The sequence below is a fragment of the Phascolarctos cinereus genome, unplaced genomic scaffold, assembly GCF_003287225.1.
Source record: "Phascolarctos cinereus isolate Bilbo 61053 unplaced genomic scaffold, phaCin_HiC Scaffold_5;HRSCAF=322, whole genome shotgun sequence".
Classification (NCBI taxonomy): domain Eukaryota; kingdom Metazoa; phylum Chordata; class Mammalia; order Diprotodontia; family Phascolarctidae; genus Phascolarctos; species Phascolarctos cinereus.
In genome coordinates, this window is record NW_027555958.1 from 56,889,113 (window position 1) to 56,907,397 (window position 18,285).

The 18,285-nt window shown below is 41.1% G+C and overlaps 1 protein-coding gene across 1 annotated transcript; it reads right to left on the reverse strand.

Moving 5' to 3' along the window:
- Positions 1 to 2,260: 2,260 nt before the first annotated feature.
- CHIA (chitinase acidic) lies at positions 2,261 to 17,575 on the reverse strand. Its single transcript, XM_020998310.2, is given in 12 exon segments — positions 2,261 to 2,283; positions 2,830 to 2,971; positions 3,080 to 3,199; positions 4,142 to 4,328; positions 5,604 to 5,726; positions 8,312 to 8,438; positions 9,977 to 10,140; positions 12,019 to 12,075; positions 12,778 to 12,940; positions 12,943 to 12,978; positions 14,527 to 14,556; positions 17,551 to 17,575. Coding segments are annotated over 12 exon segments (1,197 nt in total).
- Between the last annotated feature and the right edge of the window lie 710 nt (positions 17,576 to 18,285).

Below are 18,285 nucleotides of genomic sequence, written 5' to 3' on the forward strand. Positions count from 1 at the left end.
TCCTTAAATACAGACCTGACTCTCTTATTCCACTAACTCTAGTGGCTTCCTATTGCTTCTAGAATAAAATATAAATTCTTCTGTTTATCTCTGAAAGCCCTATACAACCTGACTACAGTCTGTCTTTCCAGCCTCGTTGGAAGTCATTCCCCCTCTTGCACTTTGCTTCTTCCTCACCCATTATTCTTCATCTCTCCATTTTGTGCTTTTGCCCTGGCCGCCCCTATACCTGGCATTCTCTCCCTCCTCATCTCTCCCTCATAGAGTCCCTCTCTTCCATTATGACAGGGCTGAAGAACTGTCTTCTGCGTGAAGCCTTTCCCCATCCCCCACAGCTGTTGGTGCCCTCCGTCCCAAACTCTCTTGTATTTAACTACTTAGGCTACATTTTTGTTCACTTAATATTTATGTTATAATGATAATAATTGTGGTTGTTGTTTAGCCATTTGCAGTCATGCCTGACTCTTTGTGCCTCCTTCTGGGCTCTTCTCAGCAAAGACACTGGAGTGGTCTGCTATTTCACTATCTGGCTGGATAATGAAAGAAGACAGCACATGTGCTAATTTGAGCTGTTGCTATCCAGTTGAATCCAACCCTTTGTGATCCCATTTGGGGGTTTCTTGGCAAAGATGCTGGAGTGGTTTGTCATTTCCTTCTCCAGCTCCTTTTACAGATGAGGAAACTGAGGCAAACAGGGTTAAGTGACTTGCCCAGGGTCACGCAGCTAGTAAGTGTCTACGGCTGATTTTGAACTCAGGTTTTCTTGGCTCTAGACCTGTTACTACATCCACTCTGCCACCCAGCTGCCATAATAATAATAATAATAATAATAATAATAATAGCTAGTATTTAGGGGATATAACATTGGAATAAGAGATCAGGGCAACTGGGAATGATTAGATTTTGCAACTTGAGCAAAGATTTCATTCTATTTGTAACCCCCCAGACTCCATCTAGGCTAGTGGGACACCAAAAGTGGTGAATTGGCCTGGGGTTAAAAGCCACATTAAACATTGTACAAGAAAGAAGCCTCTTTTTTTTTTTAAACTCCTTACAATGTCTTTAGAATCAGGCCAATGTGTCTCAGTCTTTGTCTATGTCTCTCCTCTCTATGTACCTCCTCTCAGTCTCTGTGTCTCCTCTCAGTTTATTGTCTCTGACTTTCTTTCTCTCCCCTTTCAAGTTTCTATGTCTCTGTGTCTCTTTTTCTCTGACTTTGTTTCTCTCTGACTGTGTGTTTCTCTCCCTCTTCATAAGAGCTAACATTTATATAACATCTGCTATTTGCCAGGCACTGTGCTAAAAACTTTACAAATATCTCATCTGATAGCAACCCTGGGAGGTAGGTGTTATTATTACCCCCCTTTTACAGATGAAGAAACTGAGGCAAGCAGAAGTTAAATGGCTTGCCCAGGATCGTACAGCTAGTAAGTGTCTGAGACCAGATATGAACTCAGGTCTTCCATCTATCACCTTATGAGTTAAATGATCAAAGAAAGGTTTCACATGATTAGGGAGAGGAAATGATGAATGACTCTGGAATATAGGATTTCTGGGTACCTTGAAATAACCACAGGGCTGAACAATAAGTGGGTTGGCATAGAACTTGGGGAGCATGGTGAAATAGTGCTTAACTTCAAGTCAAAAAACCAAGATTTGAGTTTATATCTGCCATGTACTCTGTGAAAGGCAATGAATCCCTGAGTTTCCGTGCCTTCATCTGTAAATGGTGTATGTTATGGCCGAGAATATTTGTAAAATAGAAACAATGGTATTTGTACTACTTACCTCACACAAATCATGGGAAACTAGATTTGGAACTGGAAGGGACCAGAAAGATCATCTTGTCTGTAAATGAGACCCCTGAGGTTCAAATCTTAAGGGACTTGCCCAAGGTCACACAGAAAATAAGTGGTAGATTCTAGATTTGAACCCACTTTTTATGGTACAAAATCCAGTACTCTTACCCCTTCACCATCTTGTTGTTATAAGAAAAGTGCTTTGTAAAGCTTTATACTTTGGGCAAGTCATGTCTACACCATATAGGAACATAGACTTAGAGTTTGAAGGGACCTAAAAAATCTAGCTTGGAATCAGGAAGACTCCGCTTCATGAGTTCAAATCCAGCCTCAGACACTTGTTTGTGTGACCCTGGGTAAGTCACTTAACCCTGTTTGCCTCAGTTTCCTTATCTATAAAACGAGCTGGAGAGGGAAATGGCAGACCACTCCAGTATCTTTGCCAAGAAAACCTCAAAACGTCACCACCGAGAGCCGGACACTGCTGAAACGATTGAAAAGTAACAAGAATCCAGCTATTCCACATCCCTCATTTTGCAGAGGAAGAAACTGAGGCCTCAGGGAAGTTAAATGGTTTGCTTAAGGTCAAGTAGGTAATTAAACACCAGAGGTGGGATTTGAATCCTGGATCTTTGAAGAGCCAGTGTTCTTTCTCCTTGGGCCTCAATTTTTTTTTTATCTGTAACAAGAGGGGGTTGAATTAGATGATGCTGGAGGTCCCTTCTGGCCCTAGGTCTGTGGCCCCATAAATTCAAGCCACGATGGTCCATCATTCTGCCTTACAACTATTCAAAGTCAACAAATCTGCCCATTTTTTTTACCTACTTTGTCGCTGATTTCCACTTACACTGTAAGTTGTGTTCTTGACATTACGATGCCAGGACAAGGACAGATGTGAGTATCTGATTCTCAGAAGAATGGGGATAGTCATTTAGCAGTTGCTTATGTGAGTTATCTTTTATGTATTGTAAGGTGTGGGAAGTAGATAAAGGGCATTTTGGGACCCTGGACATCTGCAGCTCCCACTTACTTGCGCTTTCCAGACCTGGGGCTTTCTTCAAGGTGTTGATCAGGGGGAATTTTCCCTGGTTACGGAAAGTCCCAGTGAAGTCATCCAGATCAATGGCCCAGACCATGGCACCTGCAAAGTTATTCTTCTTCAGCCACTCAGCCTGTGGGGGCAGGACAGATGTTTGATCCAGGCCTTCCTGGATTCTCCTAAGATTTTGGGCTACAGATAGAGATGTACTGACTCAGGGGAGCCCAGGGAAATACTCTACCTTAATTTGGAAGCTCTTGGGGTTGTCATAACCAACCCAATCACTGCCTTTGTAAGCATAGGGAATGTCCTTAGAAGCTTTCCACACCTGAGTAGCACCATTGTTCAGGAAAGGGCAAATCTGAGAAAAGAGAATAATGCAGCAGAGAGGTTGGAAAAAATTTGTAAGAAAGGGGTTCAAGGAGAGAGTATGTAATACTATCTGTGAACACTTTACATTGGGATTCTAATTCCTTAATAAATTTTGGACCATTGATTTTCAGTAATTATAAGGATATTGAAAGATGTAGAGAAGGGGATTAGTCTAGGCTAGGAGTTCTTAACCTGAGATATATCAGAGGGTCCATAAATTGCATTTTAATTTTCATCAACTTTTAACTGGAACTTAGCATTTCCTTCAATTACTTAAAACGTTACTCCGAGAAAAGACCAATAGACTTCACCACATTGCCAAAGCTGTTCATGGTATGAAAAAGTTAAGAACCCCCTGGTCCAGATAGATGATTTCCAAGACCCCTAAGTGTAACATTCTATGATTCTACACACCTAGTAAGGTATGCCCTGGCAGTTTTTAGGACTCTATAGATTTACAAAGATTCCATGATGAATGTTTGCTCTCTCACAGTCTCCAGATGAGAATTTCAGATATTCTCTGTGGCCTGGGTGAGAGTCCATCTAAAAGGCAGATTTTTCTGGCCTTCCAGTCACCTTTCTAAGGCACAAAAGAACAACCGGACAAAGTGTGGTACCGTGGAAAGAGAGAAAGAGCAGCCAGGCTCACAGCTAGCCTCTGATACTTACTTTCTGTGTGACCTGAGAATTCATGTGATTCTTGGCTTCCTTTTCTCTAAAATGAAGAGGTTGGTCTAGATGGTCTCTGGGGTCTGTCCTAGCCCTAGATGTCTGATTTTTCCCTTCTACTTTCTGCTTTGAATTATAGGAAAATGGGACAGAGTAAGAAGGCTAAGCATCACTGGGAATATGCAACCCTTTACATTTCTGTTCACAAGTAAAGAGTCAACAATAGTCTTTCCCCCTTTGTATACAACTTCTAGACACTTACCTCATAGTAAGCCCAGAAGCCAGACTGCCTGGTGTAGGTACCAGCAGGGCCAGGGCCAGAAACAGGGGCACCAATGCCAGTTTCAGAAGGATTTCTCAAGATGAAGGTGTGTCTGCAAGATGGGAATCCAATAATGAGCTTCTCAGCTGGGGCGCCACTGTTTTTCCAATAGTTCATAACAGAATCCCACAATGGAAGCACACTTAAACTTGGCCTATCTTGCTAGGCTCAGTTCATATACCTCTTCTTTCTTAAAGCATTCCCTAGTGATTCCCCAGTTAATAACAACTGGGCTCTGAGTTTTGATCTGGCAGGTTTTAGAACATGATTCCATGATGAATGTTTGCTCTCCTATAATCTCCACATGAGAACTTCAGACATTCTCTGTGGCCAGAGTGAGCATCTGCTATCAAGAAGTTTGTACTTCTCTTAAGCATGTTATATTGTGTTTTGTATAATAGTTAATTATATTTAATTAGAATTAATAACTATCATTAATTGTAGTTAATTGTATTGCAATGAATAGAGAAATGTCTTTTCTCTTCTTTAGGGTTGTATGCTCTTTGAGAATCTACCCTCAAAGAAATTTTTAAAATTTATTTTCCTGTCTTCCTCAGCATTCAATACAATATCTCACATATAATAGGTATTTAATAAGTGATTGTTGAATAAATGAATGGATGAATGAACACTTATTTCATCCAGGAGGCAGATTCTTAATTATTAGTTTACTGCCCTACCTATCAAAGCAGATATGTAAAGTGCTTCGAAGATCTTAAAACCCTATATAAACGTAGGTTAGTAGTAGCAGTAGTGGTATTAAATGAGAATTGATTCGTAAAGCACTTAGCACAGTGCCTGGCACATTGTACGCACGGTATAAATGCTTATGTATTTGTAGAGCACTCAGCACTGTGTCTGGCACATCATAGGTGTTCTATAAATCCTCATTCTCTTCCCTTTCCCTAATTCGGAGGGAGTAAGCATTTATATAGCACCTACTGCATGCCAGGCACTGAGCTAAGAGCTTTACAAATATCATCTCATTTGATCTTCACAACAACTCCTGCAAGGTAGGTGCTGTTATAATCCCCATTTTACAGTAGAGGAAACTGAGGCATACAGAAGTTAAGTGACTTGCTTAGGGTCATACAGTGTTTGCGGGTCTGCGGCTGGAGGTCTTCCTGACTCCAGGACCAGTGCTCTATCTACTGTGTCACTGAGCTGCCTCCAGTAGTAGGAGGGATGGTGGTGGTCATGGTAGTAATAAGCTTGACATTGCATACTTAATTACTAATGGATTGATCAATTTTCCAACCACAGCAATTTAATGCCTTTGCTGTGTATTAGAAATGATTAGTTGATTAATTGATCAGATAGCTGAATTGATAGTGCATCTTGTGCCCCAAACTAGTGATCTTCTTCAGTCCTCCTTGGAGTCTATGCAGGGGCTTCACTCACCACATTGCGGTAGGCATTGCTGCCAGTGTCACTGGGGGTTTTGTACAGGGGGCTATTCTCTCCAGTGTAGCCCTCCCACGAGCCATGGAAGTTATAGGTCATGACGTGGAAGAAGTCCAGGTACCTAGTCTGGAGAACAGAATTAATGGTGATTTCTGGTGATTATTTATTTCCCGTACCCTTGCCAGGGACAGCCTCCCATTCAATTCAATTCTGTTAAACAAGTGCTGTTACTATGTACTTTCAACTGAGGAAATCAGGGAAAATTCAGGTAATAGATGGTACCAGGGCTGAGCTCTGAAGGAGAGAAAGGTTTTAACAGATAAGAGATGTAGAGGCATTTCAGGCATGGAGGCGGGCCTATGTAAATGCATGGGAACAGGAAAGTGGGGAACAGCTGGTGGGTTATGTAGTTTGGCTGGAATGTAGGGTGGAAAAAGAGAAGTAGTGTGAAATTAGCCTGGAAAAGTAGGTTGGACTTAGGCTCTGGAAGGCTTTAAATCACAAATATAGACTTCAATCTCTTTCTTTTTATTTTTAAGGAAAGTATTTTCTTAACTATCCATGGCAATATTGTAATTCGTGATTTTTTTCTTTTTTTAAATTATATTTTATTTTTCCCTAATTACATGTAAAAACAATTTTAAACATTTATTTTTTTTTTAATTTTGATTTCTAAATTCTCTCCTTCCCTCCCCTTGCCTCTCCCCGAGATGGTAAGCAATTTAATATAGATGTGTTATCATGCAAAACATATTTCCATATTAGTCATGTTGTAAAAGAAAACACAGACAAAAAACAACCCATGGTAAAATAAAGAAAGTGGTCATTCATGATTAATTAACACTTCCTTACTTCCCACCTATTAGGAATTCAGAAGTCATAACGAAGCTCCTCCATAGACTGATAAATATTGGAAGAGGGAGCATTGAGAGGCCGGCCCAATGACTGGTCTGAGGAGGCAGCTTTCCATTCGCAGGTTAGACCCTATGGATCCTAACTTTATTGGCCCCTTGTAAATCAAGAGAACTCTCCAAGCTGCCAGAGCTGTAATATGTACAGAATGTAGAAGGTACTTTGGGAATTCTATCATGACTACAGGACAAGGAGTGGTCAGAGGGCAGATAAAAGATGCATGCAGGTATTTCATTCTCTTCCTTTTGCTTTTCTCTCTCCTTTGTCAGCTGTATTAGAGAGCACAGAACCTCAGAGGGTGGCCAGAGGAGTCAGGAGCAACTACCCTCCAGCCTTCTGGGAGGTTGGGTGGCTTTGTAACAAGCAGATCAACAGGGCCTAGGTCATTCTGTACTTTTCACGGGAATGTGTGTCTATATCTTTAGAATTATTGCTAAGAATTGTATTTTCAATTTGTGAGTCATTTTGGGTTAGATTTGTAAATCTCTATTGAGCTAAGAATTTTTCTAAAATCTCATGTGCTTACAAGTCCTTATGAAATACCCTTTTCCCTCTCTCTGGAGTAGATATCCTTGCTTATTGACTAGGGTTTGACTAAGTAGGGTCTCCTGTTAGCCATTTGCTTGAAAAGTTCCAAGGTTTGCTGACCAGAAAAGTGAACCAGTTGCACTCCCAACTTTCTTCCAAGAGTATTATTTGTAACAAGTTATTGAGCAGAAGAGTGACATGTGTAGGTATGATGTGAGGAAGGATATAGGATGGATTGGAAGCAGGGAGGTCCTTTAGGAAGCTATTATCATAGTCTAGATTAGAATGGAGGCTGAGTGAGTGGAAAGGTGAGGATAGAGAGAGATTGCTGAGATAAAAATGCCAAGACTTGGAAAGTGATTAGATGTGAAGGATGAGGGAGAGCGAAGAGTCAGAGACGAATCTAAGCTTTATGAAGCTGAGTGACTTGGAAGATAATGATACTATGGGTAGAAAGAAGGAAGTTGGGAAGGTATGCAGGTTTTGGGGAAAAGATTATGTGTTTAGTTTTTGGTGTTGAAGGAAGTTTGATATGAAGGACTGAAAATTAAAAGGAATATTGAGGTTGGTTAGATAAATTGGAGAATTACATGTTTAGAGGTAATAATTCAACATAAATATTGGGGTTGGCTAGATAAATTGGAGAATTATGTGTGCAGAGGTAATAATTCAACATAAATATTGGGGTTGGCTATATAAAATGGAGAAATGTGTGTAGAGGTAATAATTCAACATTAGGGAATAGGTGAGATAGAAGAACAAAGAAAGAAAAGAGTCAAGGATTGAAGGACACGTTTACTTAAGGGGTGGGAAGATGAGGATGAACTAACAAATAAGACAGAGTAGGCAAAGAGATAGCGAGAAAACCAGGAGAGTGAAAAGAACAAGGGAGGAGAGAATAATAGGAAGGAGGGAGAGGTCAATAGCACCAAATACTTAAGAAATGCTGAAGATCAATCTATCAATAAGCATTTACTAAATAGATTCTCTATGCTAAGCACAGTACTAGGCACAGGGGGCACTGGGGATTGTGAAAAGACTCTTGGAGTTAGCAATCGAGAGGTGATTGTTAATTTTGAAGACAAATTTCACTGGAGGGATTGAAGCAAAGGCCAGATCGCAAGGAGCTTGTGGGATAAATAGGAAAACAGGAACCTTTCCTGGAGCCTTCTGAGAAGTGAGATGGACCTGCCAATTGGCTGTCCCAACACAAGTGACAGCTGACCCCCAGAGAGAGACACTTGCAGGAGCAGCTGCAGTACTCACTGAGAGAGCTGGGGGATGTCGTAGCTGGACTCAATGTTGGAGATGCCAGCAGCCACGGCAGCAGTGACCATCAGCCGGGGTTTGTTGATCTGCTTGGCTTCCTGCTCAAAGGCTTCACACATTTCCTGTGGGTGAGCAGAAGAGAACAAGTGGACAGCAGCCCAAAGTTAGACTTCTCTGGCTTCTCTCTGTTCTCTCTAGACTCAACCTGGTTCTTCCATGGATCATTCATTCATATGTAGCACCAGTTCAATTCAGTTCATAGGATCATGGGAACATAGATCTCTCCTTGGCTCCCAGCATAATGCCTGGTATGTAGTAATCACTTTCAGAAGTACTTGTTGCTCGATTGATTGCAAGGAACCTCATAGATCATCAAGGATTTATTAAATCTCAGGCACCAGGGATAAAAAATCCAAAATGAAACAATGCCTGACCTCAATAAGCTTACATTTTATTGATGAGGGGAATGGTGGTGGAGGGAAGAACATATACATAGTTAAATATAAAATGCATACAAGATAAATACAATAATTTGGGGAGTGAAAAGCACTAACGACTGAGGAAATCATGAAAGGCCTCTTGGAGTGTTGGTAATTGAGTTGAAACTTTAAGGCAGCCAGGGCTTCCATGATGCTGAGATGAAGAGGGTAAGTCTTCCAGGCATGGGGCATAGGCTATGAAACAATAGAGAGATGAGAGATGTCTGGGGTGAGTGGGATAGTGAATTAATTAGGGGTGTATAAAAGGTTTGCCTAGCAGCAGTGATGGCTTGGTTGAGATTATGCAACAAAAATTTGTCATGCACTCAGTCATAATAGCTATGTGATTTTCTCTGCCTTTGTTCAATGGCACACACATAGTAGTGAAGGCGGTGATGATGGTAAGACTGAGACTTGGCAGGGCACAATTGGCAATATGACACAGGGTCAAGGGACTTGAGAGAAGAGGACAGTATAGAGTTGAACTGACTCCAAAGAGTCTAGATGGGGAAAAGAGGAGAGAATGCCTAATGCAGGGGTGATGGTCCAGGAGAGAAATGAGGACCTGAGGGATTGGAGGTCATGGTGTAAATGAAGAGTAGAGTTTGATATTCGAAGGCAAGAGGGAGAGGGGGAAAGCCAATAGATTGTGATCAGATAAGGGCATTTCAGAATTAATGAAGATGGGGTACATTTGTAAGTGATGGCAAAATCAAGCTCTCTGTGTGGCTAAGTTGGGGTGGAGGAGTAGGTCATGGGAAATGGGCAAATTGAAGAGCTAGGATGTTAGGATATTTGGTGGAGTTGAAGCCAAAGTTGGGGAGGAGAGAAAGATTGTGAGCGAGGCACTTAATTAATTGAGGAAAGAAAAGAAGTGTCTGGGAAGTTGGTAGCCAACAGTCAGCAGAATCTTGATTGGATGATAAATATAGATTGAATGAACCTCAAAGGAGGAAAGGTTACTGATTGCTGGTGGTAGAGAGAGAACCTAGAAGTGGCAATGGGAAGCAATGAGTGTTCCAACTCCCACACCAGTGAATTGGGGACAATGAGCAAAGGCCCAGCCAGTGCTGGAAAGGTGGCCAGAGAGGCTGTGTCATCAGGAGAGAGCGAGGGCTCAATGTGAGTCAGATGGTGGAAGGAGTAGGAAGGTAAGTCGCAATGAGATGTGTCCAGCTCAGCTTGACCAAGACGGTGAAGAGGTTCTTGTCCTGAGAAGGGCTGCCACGAGAGCCAGGGTACTCCCAGTCAAAATCCAGCCTATCAAACTCATACTGGCACAGGAATCTGATGACTGATTTGATGAAGGTCTGGTGGTTCTCAGTGGTGGAAACCCTGATGGTGAATCTGAAGGAGACAGAAAGAAGATAGAGTAAGGAAATTCATGTGCAGATTGCTCCAGTCTGTGTACTTCCTCACCTTTCTGGGTGATTTGTAAAGCTCTGCTGATAAGACAGTCCAGTCTGTGCCCATCTCCAGCTCACACTTTGAAACCAGAGACATGGTCCTTTCTTGAATCATCATATGACTATCCCTTATTCTCAAGTGGAAACTTCTGCAAACATTTGATAATTGGCACTTCAGTGTCCTTCACTCCTTCCACCTTCTCTATTCCCAAAGCCTGTTGTTTTTAATCTTCCCAATATTTCTAGAAGCCAACCCCTTTTTAAAAATCTCTCTTCAGTCACTCTTCATGTCTAGACTCTGATCTCCCTTTGGATTCACTGTACTGTCCTCCTCTATGGTTGAACAAGTCCAAATTCTTCAAAGCTCTAAGTGCATCCCAGGCCTGATCAGTTCCCTTCTCCTGTTTTCTCCTAACCTTCTTTTACTCTTGTAACTTCAGCCCTATCTAATAATATGAACATAGTGATCTCTTTATGTATTCCTCCCTTCCCCCTTCTTATCCTTCTTTCTAGATATATTTAATGTTAACAACTGTGTCCTGTTCTAATTCATCATTATCTATTATCATTCAAACAGTTTCTGAGCTCCTATAGCTTCCCCAACTAATTGGAGGTAAAATGGTAACCCCTCAAATGAGGAACCTCTATAATTTCTTTGTCATTCACTCCCCTATCCAATATACTGACTCCAGTACACCAGATCCTCAGTGTTCATGCTGTGGAATCATATTGTAACTAGATCCTTAGAAATTACAGAGTCTCAGACTTGGAAGGGACCTCAGAAGTCATCCAAAGTTGCCCTTGCCTAAGCAGCAATCTCTTCGAGAACATCCCCAACAAGTAACCTTTCACTCTCCACTTGAATACTTCCAGTGAGGGAGAACTCATCACCCTTTGAGGCAACCCATTTTTTTTCTGCATAGCTCTAGTTTTAAAGGCAGTTTTTCTTTCTATTGAGTCAAAATCTACCTTTTTTCAGCTTCTGCCCATTGCTCCTATATCTTCCATCTGAAACCAAGTGGAATAAATGTACTCCCTTCACATATTGGAAGATGGTTACCATGGCTCCCCTAAGTAGCTATTTGTCCAGGATCAATTTCTTAGGTTGTTGGTTTTTTTTTTTTAGAGGAAATCAGGGTTAAGTGACTTGCCAAGGGTCACATAGCTAGTAAGTATCTGAGGCTAGATTTGAACTTAGGACCTTCTGACTTTAGAGCCAGTGTTCTATCCACTTCGCTACCTAGCTTCCCCAGGATCAATTTCTTTAACAGATCCTTGTATGTCATGGTCTAGGAGTCCCTTCTCTATCCTGGTCGTCCTCCTTTAGGATGTGCTCCAGAGTGTTATGTCTGTCCCTAAATGTGATATGTATTGCTAAACACCACGTCCCAGCTGTGATCTAAGCCAGGCAAAGTCCCTTTTGTACTTCAGTAATTATAGAATATCAGAGCTGGAAGAGATCTCAGAGATCAAAGAGTCTACCACTTTCATTTTTCGGGAGAAGAAACTTGAGATTTAGAAAGGGTGAATTTTTTCCAGGTCTCATTGCTGGATAGTGAGAATAGGACCCAGTTTCCCATCTTTTAGGTGTGTAAAAATCTGCTGGAATGGAGCCCAAGGAAGAATGAAGCCTTTGTTTCAGACAATTTCTACTCTAGTTACTTATTTAGTGTATATGCATCTCAGTTATGGTGTCGGTCTTACACTGTAAGATTCCTCAGGGCAGGGGAAAATCTGACCTAGCCTCTCTGCAAAACACCTCCCTGCTTAAGAAGAAGCTCATAAGTCCTTTGGATTTTAGTTCTGATACTGGACTTACGGGACAGTTCCAAAGTTCCAGCCTCCAATGGCCAGGAGAGTTTTCAGTTCACTGTTCCTATAGAGAGAACAAAAAGGGAATGTTAAAAACTCCTTGCATTTCATAGTTTCTCATAGTCAGAGAGACTCATTGGGTAGCTAGACAGGATGGTCCCTGAAACAAGTCTGATGAGGTGCCAGAGGGTTTTTGGGGGTTGTTGTCCTCCACTTATTTACACGTTCCTTGTGGCGTGAAATGCTCGGTGAGTGTCCTCTGGCCTTTTGGGACCAAGGCTACAATGCGTTTATTCTTGAAAACAGAAGGTAACTTCGGCATCTTTTTGCTGACCTGCCATATACCCAACTTACAAACGTAGCTGCCTCATTACGAGAGGGGATGTAGCTTCTGTTCCATTAGAGTAAATTGTAAATCTTAGTGTGGGAAGGAACTTCCAGAGTCAAAGGGGAATTTCTAGACCAACGGGGGATAGAAAGGAATGGAAGGAAATAAGAATTTATTAAGTACCTTCTATGTGCCAGGTCCTGTGCTAAATTCTTTATAGTTGTTGTCTCATTTGATTCTCACAACAACCCAGTGAGGTAGGTTCTGTTATTATCCTCATTTTACAGTTGAGGAAACTGAGGCAGACAGCGGTTAAGTGACTTGCCCAGGGTCACACAGCTACAAAGTGTCTTAGGCTAGATTTGAACTCAGGTCTTCCTGACTCCAGGTACAGCTCTCTAACCACCAGACTACCAGCTGCTTTTTCCTCCTCCTTACATGTTTTTCAAACCATTGAAGGATTTGTAGAGGGTCACATCATTCCATTCAGTTGTGGTGATCTCATTGTTACTCATTCCAGCAAAAGCATAGATCAAGTGAGTACAGAGGCAGGGGTCGATGTTATCTGGCTTGAAGCTCCCCAGGCCTAGCCTGTACTGGCCCAGTTGGTGAAGTAGCATGTCAGATGGTAGGCAGAGCCTGTTGGCAGCAAGAAGGAAATGTCATGGTTGGGGACAGCAGCAGAGCCTACTCATTTATTCATTTATTCACACATTCATTCATTCATTCATTCATTCAACAAGCATTTATTAAGTCCCTACTATGTTCCAGACACTGGCAATGCAATGACAAAAATGAAACAATCTCTGCTCTCAAGAAGCTTACATTCTATGGGGGGAAACAACATGTACACAGGTAAATATAAGGTATTATATTATGTTATATATAATTATGTAGCATAATTATATGTAGTTACATAGTATAATTATATGTAAGGTATTATTTTGTATGTTATAAGGTAATATAAATATGAACTTGATATAAAGTAATTTCGGGGGTAGAGGAGGGCACTAATACCTGGGGGTAAGAGAGTAGAGGGTGGTCAGTTATCCTACAGGAGGTGGCACTTAAGTGGAGTTTATAATAATAATAATGATAATAACTAGAATGCTTATAAATACTTATAATACTTATAAATACTTATAAAGAATTTTTATGTACATTATTTCATTTGATCCTCACAACAATCCTGTGAAGTAGATTCGATTATGATCCCTATAAACAGATGAGAAAACTGAGGCAGAAAGAGTTTAAGTGACTTGTCCAAGGTTAGGAAGTGTCTCAGGCAGGTATTGAACTCAGTAATTTCTGACTCAAAGCTCAGTGTTTTATAGGCTAATAGAATGCCCAGTAGGATCACAGACAGTTGTTCTCAATGCTCTGGTGGAGGGCAGTGGTTTGGGGGAGAATCCCAAGCAACATTTTATCCAAAAGTCATTTCCACCTGCCTGTGGGATTTGTTAATAGGGTGACTACTCTGAATCCAGTTAGCTCCAGCTACTAAAATTCACTGGCCTTCTCTGAGCTCATAGAATGACCTTTATACTGTACAAAGGAATTATCTACACTTAACAATAGTGAGGGGCAGCTGGGGGGCATTGTAGTGCATAGACTACAGGACCTGGAGTCGGGAAGACGTGAGTTCAAAAGTGCTCTGAGACACTTACTAGCTGTGTGACCTTGAGCAAGTCACTTAACCCTGTTTGCCTCAGTTTTCTCATCTGTAAAATGAACTGGAGAAGGAAATGGCAAACCTCTCCAATATCTTTGCCAAGAAAACCCCAAATGGGGTTACAAAGAGTTGGATATGACTGAAATGATAGAAAAACAACAGTAATAGCTACCAATTATAAAGTGCCTACTAGGTGCCAGGAATTATGCAAATATTATCTCATTTGATCCTTAAAACTACCCTGGGAGGCAGGTGACATTATTATGCCTTTATTACATTTGCAATTGAATAAAGTAAGACAGACATTAAGTGACTTGCTCAGGATCACACAGGTAATAAATGTCTAAAATAGGACTTGAACTCAGGTCTTCCTGAATCCAGGCCCAGTACTCTATCCACTGTACCAACTAGCTGCCGTTTGTATATTTGAGAATTGGCTAGGTCTATGAGGATCTTGTAAAAACAAGTGTGTACGTGTAGGGTGGGGAGTGAGGAAGCAGGAGACTGTGACTTACCCAGCTGAGTAAGCAGCACCAGGGCCAGACCTAGAGAAGAAAAAAAATCAACAAACATTTATTAAGTACATAATACATACCAGACCCTCTACTAGGTTCTGAGGAGACAACAGAAATTGCATAGTCCCTGCCGTAAAGGAGCTTGTATTCTATCCAGGAATGATCTATGTGGTTCCAATAGTTTTCATGCCCTAGGTCTTGTGAGTACTTGGGGTCCAATTTATCTCAGCTATAGTGTTTTAAGTTGGTTTTCAGGGAAGCCAAGAATATCATGTGTCAAAGGATGAAACCAAAATTAATGCACACAGAAGTCAAGGTGGTGAGATCTCACTCATACAGACGTTCCCACTCTGTAGGCTGCTTGCCCAGAGAATCACAGAATTTCAAAGAAAAGAGGGACCTGAGATAATCAGGCCTAACCCATACAGGAATTCTCTCTGTAAGGTCCCTGACAAATGGTCATCCAGCTTTTGCTGGGAGGTTCCCAGGGAAGGAGAGCCTATTATTTCAGCTAGATGGATCAACGGATAAGAGTGTTGGCCTTGGAGTCAGGCAGGCTTGAGTTCAAATTCTGCTTCAGACATATATGAACTCTGTGACCCTAGATTAGTCACTTACCCTTTAAGTTTGCTCATTTGTAAAATGGGGAATGGCTGAACAAATTGTAGTATACAATCGTGATGGAATACTATTGTGCTAAAAGAAATGATGAGAAGGATGCTTTCAGAAAAACCTGAAAAGACTTATATGAACTGATGCAAAGTGAAGTCAGCAGAACCAGGAGAACCTTGTGCACAGTCACAGCAGTATCGTCTGATGATCGACTGTGAATGACTTAGCTATTCTCAGCTACAATGATCCAAGACAGAGTTGTGAGGGTCAAAGTAAATAACACATATAAGGTACTTTACAAACTATAAATGCTTTGTTGCGGTTGTTACTAAGGCAGCCCTTTCCACTTTTGGACAGCTCTAAATGGAACTTACATTGAACCAAAATCGACCTCTCTGACATTTCTACCCATGGCCTCTAGTTCTGACCTCTGGAGCCAATTTGGATAAGGTTAATCCCTCTTGTACAAAACATTTACATAACTGAAGATTACAATCATGTCTCCTTCCTTGGGCCGAGGAGAGCAGGGACATCCCCTCCAAGCTTCTGGATTCTAGGCCTCACTTAATGAAGTTTCCCATGTCAGAGACAGACTCTTTAGGAGGCCAGAGCTCAGAATGGGGGCCAGAAGCTTGCTGTCTATGAGAGAGCTATTGTCCAGGCTTCCTCAGCATATTGTCTAGGTTTCCCAGGACTCACAGAGTCTGTATCTGCAGAATCATCCTTTCTTTCTACCCATCATCTACCTTGGGCTGGACCAATCATTCAGCTGATTCGCATCAGATCCTATTTGTTTGAGGAGAATGTGCTGAATGGAATCTTTCAAGTAACTGCTGGAACAGTGTAAATTCTATGGTACATGTAACCAAATGAGTTAGAATAAAATGTCAAGGAGAGTTAATCTGAAAAAAAAGTGGTGTGTGTTTGTGTGTGTGTGTGTGTGTGTGTGTGTGTGTACAGCTGAATTTCTCTGTCCTGCTTTCACTACCACAAAGGATGCTACATAACTGAGCAAATGAATCATCCTGGACCCTTCTCCACTACACAGACTTTCACTTTTCAGCTTTTCTTTTCTTCCCCCAGCTGTTGTAGTTGATTTGGTAAATAAAATTAAGAGAAACCAAGAAGAAGTACCAAGGGTGGTAACTGGAGAAATAGGAAAAACTTAAGAGGGAGGTAAAGAGGGAGATGGGAAATGGGGTCAAGAAATCCTCTCAGATATGGCTGTGTCAGCATCAGAAGCAGAGAGAGAAGAGGTCTTGAGTTAAGTACAGGAAGTCAGTCATGGGAACTAGAAAACCAGAGGTTAGATGGGGAGGCCATTTCAGGACCTCAGATGTCATTGAATTCATTTCAACACAGCAAGCATTTATTAACTGTGTATAATAACTCCTCCAGGGCAGGGATGATTTCATTTTTGTCTCTCTTCCATTGTCTAGCACAATACTTGGCACAGCATTAGCTGCTTAGGAAATGCTTGCTGGTGGTTTGATCATAAGACACTGGAGACACAGACAAAAATGAAGTAGACGCTGCCCTTGGGGAGCTTATGTTGTAGAACAGAGGTTCATAACACTCTTGTGTCATGGACCCCTTTGGAAGTCTGGTGATACTCATGGGCCCTTTCACAAAATAATTTTTTGAACACAAAAAATTCACGAGATTATAAAGGAAATAAATTACATTGAAATATAGCTATATATAACACAATATAGCATATAACACATGTATTATCTATGAATACGTGTATACATGTCAATTATTAATTATATTGAGACCAACCAATTATATTGAAATATAGTTATATATTACACATATATAACATATAACACACATGTGTAAGTGTATATATCAATTATCAATTATATTGAGATCAATTATATTGAAATAGGTTTATATATGACATCTGAAGCATGTAACATATATTTATATGTATATAAGTATGTATGTGTATATGTACACACACATATATATCACGAGTTTATGGACTCCAGGTTAAGAATCTCTACCCCTTACATTTTGCAGGTGAGGAAACTGAGGTCCAGGAGTTGCTTATGTAAGGCAGGTTGTGAAAGTATCAGAGGTGGAATGGAAGAAAATAAAGTATGATGAGGTTAAAATAGACAGGAACGCAGAACACTGGGCTTGGACACAGGAAGAACTGGGTCCAGATGCCCCCTCAGACAATTACTAGATGTGTGATCCTTGGGCAAGTCACTTAACCAATCTGTCCTTCAGTTTCCTCATTTGTAAAAAATAAAGGATTGGATCTGATGGTCTCTAAGGTCTCTTTCTAGCTCTAAATCTCCGAGACTGTTTTCATACATAGTGATTCTTTACGAAAGACCCAGAAAAAAAAGGGAAGGAAGAAAGGCACCAGGGATTGAGTTTCCCCTTAGAATATTGACTCACCAGCGAGGAGGATGGGCTTTGCCATGGCTGCCGTCTGTACTGGTCTAGCAGGGGTTGGTTTCCAACTTTTATACTGCCTGTCCCAAGTCTTATCAGAAGAGCTCCAAAGTATGGGGGCATTTAACCCGGAAGTTCATGTGGCTAATCAGTAAATCAACAGAGCTCCCCACAACTCCACATAATAAAGGGAATTCAATGAAGTGGCCCCTTCAAAGGACAATCATAACGGTGCCATGGAAGGAGCAGCTCAATAGCTTTTTGGGCAATTTCCAGAGCTAATAAGCTTTTGGAGAAGGAGTCTAGCTGGATTCTGTGCTGTGGACATTACGTGCCTGGAATAAAAGCATGTTTGTCTCAGCACAGAAGCAACCACTACCTTGGAAAGCAGTCATTAGATTAACAAATGATTTCTCTGTTTGTAATTATTCAGAGAGTACTTGTATTCTTTCAATAGATAGAAACACCTGATTATATTGAAATGAAGTTTTATAGATGATGTACACAAAACACGTAACACACATATAACACGCTTAGCAAAAATAATGAGTTAAACTAGGAAGCTAATAGATGGTACCACCTCCTCCCTTCTTCCAAAGCTACATCCCCGGTAAGTCCTTATCAATAACACAGTGACTGGTGTTGCTTTTTGGGTTCCTTGCCCCAAGTTCATTCTATAGCCTTTACCCTAGATGCCAGAATTGCTAGTCAAAATCTGTCCTCTGCTCTAGTAAAAAT